This window comes from Lissotriton vulgaris, chromosome 7 (genome assembly GCF_964263255.1).
Source record: "Lissotriton vulgaris chromosome 7, aLisVul1.2, whole genome shotgun sequence".
Classification (NCBI taxonomy): Eukaryota; Metazoa; Chordata; class Amphibia; order Caudata; family Salamandridae; genus Lissotriton; species Lissotriton vulgaris.
This window is the reverse complement of record NC_141695.1, coordinates 448,370,106-448,382,898: the sequence shown is the minus strand read 5'-3', so window position 1 is coordinate 448,382,898 and position 12,793 is coordinate 448,370,106. Positions and strand designations below refer to the sequence as shown.

Sequence of the window (12,793 nt, the reverse complement as noted above, 5' to 3'; positions counted from 1 at the left end):
TAAGTAACCTCAGAACTGCTTTCAAGCCCTCATTCTCTCACATTTGGATGGGAGTAATGCTCTACTCCATGACCTCCAAGACTCCCCACTGCTCCGACCTTGGTTGTCACAGCATGTCTTATCCAGGGCCTGAAGAAAATATGACCACCCCTATCCTAACGAAACTTCACTGACTACCCTTACCATCTTTAAAACCAGATGCATCATTTACAAAACCATCCTGACCAGCAACGTCTCCGAAGCCATCAGGTCTACCCAAACCCAGTTCTAATTTAGGAAAGAGTTGAAAAAGCACCTCATTAAATACCCCTACATCACTATTCAGTACACTTCCACTCCCAGAAACCAGTTAACTCTCCAATCACTTGCTGAATGTATCCTTGCCTTTGACCCTGTGAAGTGCTCCACTGGTTGTGGACCAGGTTTCTGCCACGCAAGTAACATATACATACATAAATACGTACATAAAAGGTTTATGCACCTTCAAATAATGGCTAGTTAATGCTATGAAAAAACGAAAAGTTTCACCTTATGTTATGCTACCTCGATCACCTTAAAGAGGCCCATTATCTCTCTGCTAAAGTGAACACCAGAGGGATTCCCTTCTTGTCAAAACACCGTAGGGAGCTGGGGAAGAGCTTTCCAGCTCCTGATGGTGCTCTGGTCATTTCTCAGAAATGACGGTCAGCGCACACATCGCTCTGACGTCATTTCGGATAAATTGAAACTCAATTTTAGTTTCTCTGCCTTGGAGCTCGCGGGCTATCTCAGCCCCTTGAGCACCAAGGTAGAGACAGGAGAGGTCAGACCTTGACTTTGGTCATAGGCCTGCACTCTCCCCACGATTCCTGCTCTTCGTCGCTGCCTGTGGAGCCCCCTGCCCTGAGTGTTCAAGGCTGCTGCTTCCGAGGTTTTGTGAATTTACTTTAAGTGTGTTCTGCTGCTAAATTGTGTTCTGTTTTTTTTGTCACAATCATTGTCTTCATTTACTCTATTTTTACAAATTCCCTCCTCATCTGTGCCAGCCCCACATGCTTTTTCCCAAATTCCAGCCACTTCTGACCCGGCCGCACCCCTCTACCTGCGCCCGTTTTCCTGCCTCCCAGCTGAGCCTCCCTCCCCTCCCCTATTTAAATTCAGACACTGAGCAGGCGTGCCACTGGCGCCGCGAAGGCGAACCTAAGGCAAGCCAGTCTGCGCCGTCCGCGACCAGCGCCAGGAACCCTGCCTCTCCAAAGCCCCACCGCTATCACTCTACCATCCTCAACGCACTCAATCCCGGAAGACACTCGGGCTACGTAAAAAAACGCTCCAAACACCACCCAGGGACAGTTCTCATGTGGGGCCTTCCACAGATCCTTCACCTTCAACGATGCCCTCACCACCACCGAAGGACCGCCAAACTCATGCGCCACCAACACCCTGATGTGTATCCTCATCAACGTGCGCTCCCTCCACATACATGCCGTAGAGATCTGGGAGCTTACAGACACAATCTCGCTCGACGTCGCCTTCTTCACTCAAACCTTGACCAATGCTACCTCTGGCCCCGATATCGGGACTGCCATCCCTGATGTCTACAAGATCCAGAGGAAGGACCGCCCCCACTGCACTGGAGGAGGAATCACCATCACTCACAAGATCCCCCTCTGCCTCTCCACGTCAAGCACGAGCAGCCCCCACTCCAACACAGAACACCTCAACTTCCAGATCCATACCAGCCCCAAGACCACACTACTGGTACCCTCATCTACAGACCGTCGGGACCCCGCACCTAGCCCACAACCACCTTAGCCAAGCTCGCCTCACCCCAGGCAATCGCCTCCATGGACTACATTCTACTCGTGGACCTGAACTTCCACCTCGACAAGCGCAACAACCCCGACACCATCACTCTCCTTGACAACCTCAACAACCTTGGACTGAAGCAACTGGTCAACACGCCCACGCACAGAGCTGGACACACATTTGACCCCATCTACACAGGAGGAACAAACATCTGGTTCAGCCACATCAACGAGCCCCCTAGACTGACCACCACTGCATCCATTTCACCTTCAACACCAACACTGCACCCAAGCCACCGCTGTGACCGCTACAAAGAAACTGGAGCAAAGTCTCAGAAGAACTCCTCATCACCACCCTCCTTCAACACCCCCCAGCACTGCGACTGACACCAACTCCGCAGCCACAGAACTTCACCGCTGGATCGTCCTCTGTGCCAACAAACTAGTACCCCTCCAACACCCCACCAAACAACGCCTGCTAAAGGCTGCCTGGTTCAACACTGAGCTACAGGAAGCCAGACGCTCCTGCAGATGCCTACAGAAATCCTGGCACAGCCAGAAAACAACGGAAGTGCAGAACATCCACAGGAGCGCCCTGAAGGAATATTACCTGCGCATAAGGGACACCAAACGGACCTTCATTAGCGACAAAGTCCAAGCCAACGTGACCAACGCCAAGGAACTGTTCACCCTCATACAGCAGTAAACAAACCCCCCCAGCAAAGCCACGGACATTACACCCTCCCAGCAACTCTGAGACAAGCTGAGCTAATACTTCCACCTGAAGATCAAGGCCCTCTATGACAACTTCAATGAACCCACGCCTGACAACACACCTCCCAACACTGCCGATAGGCCAACCATCACGACCTGGAATCCCGCCACCGTGGAACACACCACAACTACCATGCAGAAGACCCACTCGGGAGCCCCTACGGATCCCTTCCATTTGCACATATTCCACAGGGCCGCCATCGCACCTGAACTAGGACGGACCATCAACGCCTCCCTCATGTCCGGCATCTTCTCGGACAACTGGAAATGGGCAGAGGTAAAACCACTCCTAAAAAAACCCTGGCCGACCTAACGGACCTGAAGAATGACTTGCCAATCTCTCTCCTCCCTTTCACTGCAAAAGTCACCAAGCAACTAGTGAACGCCCAGCTGACCACCTTCATTGGAGAGAACTCCATTCTAGATGCCTCGCACTCCGGATTCCGCAGCAACCACAGCACTGAGACCGCTCTCCTTGCGCCACAGATGACATCCGCCTGCTACTCGACCAGGGACACCGCGGCCCTCATCCTCCTATACCTCTCCGCAGCCTTCAACACCGTTTCTCATCGCACCCTTACAGCCAGACTTCACGATGCAGGGATACAGGGCACCGCCCTCAACTGGATCTGATCCCTTCTCTCCGGCAGAACCCAGAGGATCAGACTCCCTCCCTTCCTTGCCAAACCCACAGACATCAAATGCGGAGTGCCTCAAGGCTCATCACAAAGCCCCAAGCTCTTCAACATCTACATGGCTGCCCTTATTGTATCCTACGCTGATGACACCCAGCTCATCCTCTCACTCATAAAGAATCCCAAAGACACCAGACTCTGCTTCCAGGAAGGAATGAAGAATGTGGCAGCCTGGATGAAAGACAGCTGCTTGAAGCTCAACTCAGAGAAAACAGATGTCCTCATCCTCGGATCCTGCAACTCTGACTGAGACAACACCTGGTGGCCCTCCGCCCTCGGAAATCCACACACTCCTACTGACCACACACGCAACCCCGGCATCATCCTCGACTCCTCCCTCTCCATGAACCGACAGATCAATGCCGTCACTTCCACCAGCTTCAACTGCTAGGCATCCTTCGCAAAACCTTCAGGTGGATCCCCCCGACTGCAGAAAGACCATCATCCATACACTCATAACCAGCAGACTGGACTACGGCAGTGCCTTGTATGCAGGAATCAACAAATCCCTACTACATAGACTCCAGACCATCCAGAATGCCCCTGTCATACTCGCCATTGGAATTATGTGTCAGGAATACATGACCCAACACCTGCGAGGCCTCCACTGGCTCCCCGTCGAGAAAAGGGTCACGTTCAAACTCCTCACCCATGCCTACAAATCCCTCTACAACATCGGACCCAAATACCTCAACGAGAGAGTATCCTTCCACGTACCCAAGAGAAACCTCCGCTCTGCCGACCTTGACCTGGCAGAGGTCCCCCGCATCTGCAGAAACAAAACGGGGGAAGAGCTTTCTCCTACATCACAGCCAAGACCTGGAACAAGCTCCCCGTGAACATCAGATGCTCACCAACATTGCACACCTTCAGGAAGGACCTCAAGACATGACTCTTCAACTGATCCACCCCCTCAGCACCTTGAGACCCTTACAGGTGAGTAGCGTGCTTTATAAACCCCTGATCGATTGATTCATTGAGAGGTATCGCTGGAAAGGGGTCAGCAGCCATCAAGGGAAAGCTATCAAACCCACACATTTCTGAAAACTAGACACCTAGGTAGTCCAGGAAGGTATGTCTTTCGTGGACCCCCCCAACATTTTCCTACCCAAAAACCTCTGCCAAACTCGCATTTAGTTGAGAAAATCAAATTTTTCTCAAATTTCTGTGTGAGAAGTTGTAGGACGACCGAGCAGACACAGATTTCTTACCACCCAGCATTCACCCAGGTCTCCCGATGAAAATGGTACCTCACTTGTGTGGGTGGGCCAAGTACCCATGAAAGGCAAGGGCCAAACACATATTGTGGAGATATCAAAATTACCTATCACATAACGACCTGGTTTTGCAAGGACGGTCACCTGGGTTTTTGGCCCTGAGCTCGACTGCCATGTAGTGAAACCTAGCAAAACAATACATTTCAGAAAATTAGACACCGAGGGGAGTCCAGGGAGGAATGGCTTACATGCACCCCTAAACTTATCATACCCAGAATCCTTCCCAAACCTCAAATTTAGCTGAGAAAATGCAAATGTTCTCAGATTTCGGTGTGTGAAAGTTGTGGGATCACCAGACTGACACAAATTTCCTACCACCCAGCATTCTCCAGGTCTCCCAATAAAAATGGTACCTCACTTGTGTGGGTGTACCAAGCACCCGCGACAGGCAAGGGCCCAAGACATATTGGGGAGACTTCAAAATTACCTAGCCTATAATGATACCACAAAAATGTAGCGCTTAGAATTCGCAATGCTATACCGTTTATGCCTATTTTTTGTCCCTTCCCAGTCACAGACCCTTGGCCCACCCACAAAAGTGAGGTATCATGAGGTATCATTTTACTCAGGAGACTTAGGGGAATGCTGTGTGGTAGGACATTTGTGCCGACATGGTGATCCCTCACAAAAAAATGTGGAAAATTTGAATTTTTCCAGCTAAATTTGTGGTTTGCATGGGATTCTGGGTAGGAAAATGTTGGGGGTTCACGCAAGCTATACCTCACTGAACTCCCCCGGGTGTCTACTTTTTAGAAATGTGTGGGTTTAGTAGTTTCCCAGGATGGCCACCGAGGCCGGGACCAAAAACCCAGGTGTTCCCCCTTACAAAACTAGTTTCCTTGGTGATAGGTAATTTGGATATTTCCACAATAAGTTCTGGGCCCTTGCCTGTCATGGGTACTTGGCCCACCCACGCGAGTGAGACACCATTTTTATCAGGAGATCTGGAGGAACGCTGGGTGGTAGGAAATATGTGTCAACCCGGTGATCCCACAATTTTCCCACACTGAAATTTGAAAAGAAATTGCTTTTTTCGAGCTAAATTTGAGGTTTGCAGGGGATTCTGGGAAGGAAAACCTGGGGGTGCATGCAAGTCATACCTCACTGTACTCCCCCGGGTGTCTAGTTTTCAGAAATCTGTGGGTTTGGTAGTTTTCTGAGATGGCCGCCGAGCCCGGGGCCAAAAACCCAGGTGACATCCGCTTGCAAAACCAGGTTTTTTTGTGATAGGTATTTTAATGTCTTCTCAATACGTTTTGCAGGTACTTGGCCCACCCCCACGAGTGATGCACCATTTTTATCGGGCGACATGAGGGAACGCTGGGTGGTAGGGGATTTGTGTCAGCCCGGTGACCCCATAACTATCCCACACAGACATTTGAGATTTTTTTCAGCTAAATTTGGATTTTGTAGGGGATTCTGGGTAGGAAAAAGTCTTGATGCCGTAATATATTTGGTGTGGGCGCTGCGGCCCTGCCAAGCATATTATGAGTTTCTTACCTGCCTTAATGTGCATGGTGGTGCGACCATCATGAAAAGTGTGGTGTGTGCCTCTGCGCCATGTGGATGCACACAGGGAGGCACCAGTTGTGCCCACTGTGTGCATGCACCACAGTACCTGCACGGCAAGGACTGCAGCAGTCCATGCCGTGCAGGTACTGATTATGAGGCTCCCATTGCGATGCCTATCTCATAGGCACCGCTGTGGGAACGCCAAATAACCGCCCGCTAGATAGGAGAAAACTCCTAATCTAGCAGGCAGTTCAAACATGGTTTTGGCGGTGCGGGAGCGTGGCAGTCCCGCTCCCGCATCGCCAAACTCATAATAAGGCCCTAAGTCTCTTTAGAGAAAACTGAAGTTGTTCAGAATGGGTGCTAACAGGCAGAGAGAGTCTGGCTTTCCTGCAGTATACTATAGCTGTGTAAAACAAAATTACATTTTGAAAACATCTCGTTTCTGAACCATAATTTCGATGGCTAAAATGTAGTTTCAGTTTTCACTACATAAACAGCAATTCTAATCTTCTTTGGGATCTGCCCTTCACACTAGCTCTGACAACAGGCATTGTGAAGTCACAATTCATCTGTGATATGTTATTAAAATTGAGTAGCTACATCATTTTTGTATTACAGGTAGTGAGCAATGTTACAAGTAGACTGTAATAATGACATTAAAGGTACGTTTTTATTTTAAGATGTTGCAGATATTAAAGTGTTGTGATAACTGCCTCTCCCATATACCCGTTTCTGTTCAAATTAAGTGTAGTGTTCTTATGTATCACTTGATGTAAGATCTGGAAAAACGATATCCATCTACGTACTTAGGATCTGGAACAGCATTACATTATTCATAAGGCTCGCCTAAGGCTGTTCCACTTTAGAAAAAAGTTAAAGAATTGCCTCATTAAATAATGTTATATCACAAGACATTAACCATCCACATTCCAGCTTCCTTTCCTCTTACTTTTTGAACTTATGCTTGTCTTTGACCACGTACAGCTCTACGCTGCCTAATGGCTAGCTTCATGCATTAGAAATACAACGTACATACATATGAACTGAAGTTCTGTTCGATGTGGACATTAAGGGGCCCATTATGATTTCTGGCGGATTGACCCCGCCAGGTTGGCGGGGGCAATCCGCCCGAAATCCACTCTTGATTCCCCCCCCCCCGCCATATTAGTATGCCCCGGTCGCCTTGAGGCCGGGGTGGAAAAGGATTAATATGATGGCGGTGTCTATCAGACACCGCCAGCTATATTATGATTGGCATTTTTCAATGCCTTTCCGTGGCAGCAATGCCACCACGGAAAGGCATGCGGACTTCACTCTGGGGGCCCCGAGCGGGCCCCCAGAGTGAAGGAGAGTAGGGGGTGCACACGGGGGGGTACCTGTGGTACCCCCCTGCATTTGCATAATCAAAGCGGCAGGCACTGCGCGGTGCCTGCCGCTTTGATTATGCAAATGCAAAAGTGCTTTTTAAGCTTTGTGGCGGGCGGTGCTGAGAGCACCACCCGCCACAATGCTTAACATGCAGGATGGGCCCGCCACTGTGGCGGGCACATCCTAATACCCCCCACGGGACCCCCACCCTTATGGCGGGTGGTCCCTATTACCACGAGGAAGGCGGGCGGGCAAAGTCCGCCCGCCATCCTAATCACCCCCTAAATATTTATAGGAGTTTGGAAGATGCAGTGTACTGAAAAACATGAATGTCAATATTCCTGTCCAATGCTACTATTCCTGCAGGTGCAGTGTGTGTGCTATCGCTCAGACAAGCCAGAACAAAATTAAATATAAAATAAAAATATCCTTTAAATTCCTGTACATTGATGCATACCCTTGGAAACAAAAGAACACATACCTTCTACTGCCAGTGACAATATGAGGAAAGAAGCTAAAAGAAAAGAAAAAAATGGTTAAAAATTATATGTTTTATCCTACTGAATTTTTCAATACTTTGCTGTGGAAAGAGAGAAAAACTAAAGCCCAGACAAAGGATCTATGCCATCGATTGTTGTGCAGGATTATTTAAAACATTGTTTTTTCAGTAGTCTGCAATCAGCAGAGCTCTCTGGGTGATATCCATGCAATTTATCCCAATCGGTTAACCAGCTTTTTTATCATTGCATTTTGGGGCATAAAGGCATTCTTCTGTAGATTATGTAATCGGATAAACAGGACTATCAATGCTAGAAATCAAATGAAAACCATGTACTGTATGAGCTGCACACGCACGGAACTCTGAATCATTGCTAGCCTCAGAGGTGACTGACACACAGGCCACCCAGGGAACTCACCGCAGGCTTGAAACTGTAAAGATGTCCAGGGTGGAGCAGCCATGTTATACTTTATTGACATGTTCGGAACAATGACAACCAGCCTGGAAACATGTACCAAAGATAACTAAAGCCATAAACTAAGTCATCACATACACAGTTATCATATCACTTCTGCATTTTGCTTAACATATGGAAAAGACTGCATCTGTTTGGCAGACAGGGTCACCACCCAGTGATAGGTTCGACCCTCATCCATAATACAGTCTCATAGTTTCAGTGGCTTGATTTATAATAGCAATATCATGCAAGGGATCCTCATGTAAATCTATGCTTTGCACATTCACAGAAATTAAAATACTTTTGCATAAATCAAACTGGATGACACAGAAGAATTTTAGCAGCACTGTGGGGAACCTACACATATCACAGCTTTCCAGACACACTCCTGTAGTCCTCTGTGAATGCACTTAATACATTAACCAAAATAGAACAGAACAGAATCCTTGACTGTGGCAATAACTTAGCATTGGCACTGACTAACCTTCCTAGAAAGTAAAGGTGGACACTTAAGCCAGCGGTGGTCTGACATTTACATCCACCCCTAACGCCCAATGGAGCAGACAAGGCCGATGGAAGAGAAAGAGAAAGAGTCACCAGCAGCGGTCCAGTAAACTGCGAGCATGAAGCAAGGGAGGAAAGAGGTGCAAAAACAAGAGGCACGTGGCTTAACGCCTCCCATGCTCGTGACGGACCCGTTCCGTCACGAGCCTCGGGTGGGCTGTGCTGGTGACTGAACGGTTCCGTCACGGCCCGCTCGCCGCGCCTGCACGGCACGAATTCCGTGCCTGGGCGGCGCGTTCTATTGAGCGGGCGGGGTCTGTGACGGAACCGTTCCGTCACAAGCACAGCTCACCCACGTGCCGTGACGGAGCTGTTCTGTCATGAGCACAGGACCGCCGTGCGGCCCCCCACTCCCTTAGCACTGCGGCGGAATAGCCGCCGCAGTGAAGGGGTTAAAGCCTCAATATGTATCTGGGAAAATGGAATGATTAAAGGATTTTAAACACAAATTTAATTTTTATTTTGTATATGAATACATGAAACTTTGGACTTGGCAAAGGTAGGTAACATTTCCAGACTTTGCCGCGGCGACTTTTAACTTTATTTTCTCTGCAGCCGTATTTCCCAGAAGGGTAGGATATTGCACTGCATGCATTTCCCTCCCAACTTTTCTCCCACACCCACTCAATTCTAGGTGTTGCCATTAGATCCAACAGGGAAATGCTGCAGAACCACCCATTCCCTCAAGAAGTGCAACCTCTGAAGGGCGAAGAGTGTTGCTGGCCGTCTTCACACAGAGTGCCAACCGTTGATCTCTGAAAGTGGCGTAACAAAACACCTGGTGTGACAGATTGGTTTGTTGGTTGACTGGGTGTTAACCCTGGTCAAGCAACAGCCACAATCCCTGTCAGGGTGAACCACAAGAGTCACTAAATTAGCCTGTGCTTAATTCTCTAGTAGTTTGGCGTAAAAGCAGTGATGCTTAACTTAGAAAAATGTGAAATTATTTAAGCAGCACACAAACAGCAGTAAAGGGAAAACACAAGATAAGAAAACCCCCACCCCAATTTAGATAACTGGAGTAAATTTTAATAAAGTTTTGACACCAAAATGACAAAAATCCAATCAGTTCAACCGGAGTTATACATTCTAAAAATATAAGGTAATAACTAGCTCCTAAAAGATCAAAGAACAAACCGCGGACATCTAGCCACACAAGACTGGGTCAAAGTCGAAAAATATGGCTGACGATGGTGCATGAGTCTGATGCAAAAAGTGAATCGGGTCCGGTTGGCGCTTATCTTTGTCTTTAGAGGAGAAATTTTGACAAAGTTGACTCTGAGAAAGTAGAAGTTCAGTGGAGCAATGATGATGGTGGTGCTCAAGGATGAAGTTGAGGTGAAGAGAAGATTTTTTTTTTCAGAGTTAGCCTCTTTTTTAGAAGCCGAAAATCTCCAGCACTACGAGGCTGGAGGCTATAGCCAGAGAGAGTTTCCCAAGCCAGAAACCCCTTGGGTAAAGAACTGCTGAACAGGATTTGCTGCTGCAAAAAGGACGTAGCAGGAGCTGCTGGGAAGTCAGGCTTACCAGTGATGCACCTTGGGCAGCTAGACAAACAGGTTAGTCCTGGTCTTCCTTCGGTTCTCAGAGCAGTTTCTATCCAAATATGATCGAAGTCCCTAGTTTTGATGGCACTTTTGGCACCACAACCAAAGGTCGAGGGCTGGAGGAGTACCTTTGGGGGATTAGGGCTCACGCAGGCTGGGTCCAGGTGAGTCCGAGATGGAGTGAGCCATCTAGCCCTCGGAGTCAGTCTTGTAGTCCTGGGCTCAAGCAGTGGCATAGGGCCTAGATGGAGTGAGCCGTTTCTGTCCCTGAGGCTCCCATCAGGAAGCCAACCAATTAGCCCTCGGAGTCACTCTGGTACTCCTGGGCTCTAGTAGTGGAATAGGGCTCAAGCAGCAGGGCGGGCCTCTGAGAGTTTAAGGCAGTCTCCAGGCAGCAAAGCGGTTCTTCCAGGTGCAGCAATGCAGTCTTGTGGAGTACACAGCAGGCCACAACAGCGGGCAGGCCTCTGAGAGTCCTTCAGTAGGCCCAGAAAGTGAACAGAAGGGTCAGAGGGTCCTATTTGTATTCCTGATGCCTTCTTTGAAGTAGAAGTTTTTAGAGAATTTCCTTTGAAATGCTTAAAGTTTCCTGCTTCCCCTGCCCGACTCCAAGCTGGCTGCATGAACAATGCAGGAGTGACAAGTACTTCATATGAAGGCAGAGCACAGCCTATTAATTTGCGGGTGGGGCTGTGCCCAGCTTCGTCCCAATCATGCCAGTGATGGCCCATCCAGGCACATCGAATCTCTTAATTTTGTGGCTGTCTGCGAGGAATTAGTAATAAAGTCTAACTGCCAATTACACCCAGTCAAGTGACCCAGAAATAGGGTGCAGGCACCAAATAGGTTGGGCAGGAAAATGCCGACTTTCTAAAATAACATTCTCAAAATTGGAACTTAACATCTTGCTTTAACATTAAAGAGGGTTTTAAATTACAACCCAAAATCACTTACAGGTAGATTTATGAAGCCGAAATTGGCTCGCAAAGGGCCAGATTCTCAGAATCTGGCCCTTTGCGAGCGCTCTTTTTGCATTTGGGATTCATCATCCCAAATGCAAAAATCGCAATTCTAGAAATCGCAAAATTGCGATTAATTAATTGCATTTAAGGAATCTCAATTTGAGATTCCTTAAATGCAATTCATGAACCATTAAAAAATTGCGAATTCGCAATCTGGGGCCGCTATTTACCACGAAGTCTAACTACGTGGTAAATAGCAAAAACTTTGAAAAATGCACTAAAGTGCATTTTTCAAAGTTTCATGTTGGGCACACACATGCCCTAAGTGCATGTGTGGCATGTGTGTGCGCAACATATGCGCACACATCATTTCAGGGGTGCAACAGGGGAGATATTCCTTAATTGCGACTCGCAATTTGCGACTCGCAATTAAATAATTATTCGAAATCGGTACTTTTGTAGTGATTTCTTGATGAATCGCATTTTGCTATTCCTTAATAGCGAATCGGTATTTTTCGCTATTAAGGAATAGCAAAATGTGTTCTTGATGAATCTGGGGGAAAATGTTTACCTGTTCCCAATCAAAAGTTAGCACGTATTAAATGTAATAAGGAGGCACCATTTTTATGTGCCCCGGTTAGGCCCCAGTTGCCCCGGTTAGGCCCATGTAACGAAGCGGCTCATTTCTTACATTGTCCTATTTTTCACATTAACATTCATGACATGACCATTTGCACATATTTACTTGCACCACAAGTATGGATTAGTTTCTCTGAAACTACTTTGTTTACACATCTATCTTATTCCACAGGGCTATCTACATATCCATAACATCACTAATCTATACGCACAAGGTAAGGCTGTTTCCTCTTATAAATAAAGAGCATCCCAAAAGTTTAGAAGAGTAGGCACTTCAGCTCACATCGAGGGTCCCTGCATGCTGAGACTTCACTACGCAGCGGTCTGACATCTTCGTGAAGGGGTGTCCAGTTGGTGACTAAGATGGGCGACTATATTCTCGCCCGTGGGTAATGGGATTAGATCGTCCCTAGGGGGATTCTTGGCTTCACACCTACACACACTCTAGGTATACTCAGAGTAGGATTTGCATAGTAGGACTACACCTGATTACTGTCTTGTTTATAGTCCTGCATATATACACTGTTTTAGACAACATGGAAGAACTTGCTTGGAAAGGGGGTTATATTGGCAAGTCAAACTGAAAGTTTAAAGCCGCATTCAGGCTGCAATATCATGTTTTAAGGGGCTACTTAAATGGGTGACACAATAAGTGCAGCAGGCCCACTAGTAGAATTATTACAGTACCTGGGTATATGGTATGCCACTC

The 12,793-nt window shown here is 47.7% G+C and overlaps 1 protein-coding gene across 4 annotated transcripts in view; it reads right to left on the bottom strand.

The window, feature by feature from the left end:
• Positions 1-12,793, bottom strand: part of SSC5D (scavenger receptor cysteine rich family member with 5 domains) — a 315,500-nt gene that overhangs the window by 259,914 nt on the left and 42,793 nt on the right. For all 4 annotated transcript variants that reach the window (XM_086930468.1, XM_086930471.1, XM_086930469.1 and 1 more), the window contains exon 2: positions 7,898-7,930. In XM_086930468.1, coding sequence (XP_086786594.1) covers positions 7,898-7,930 — 33 coding nt within the window. The remainder of the gene's footprint in view (positions 1-7,897; positions 7,931-12,793) is intronic.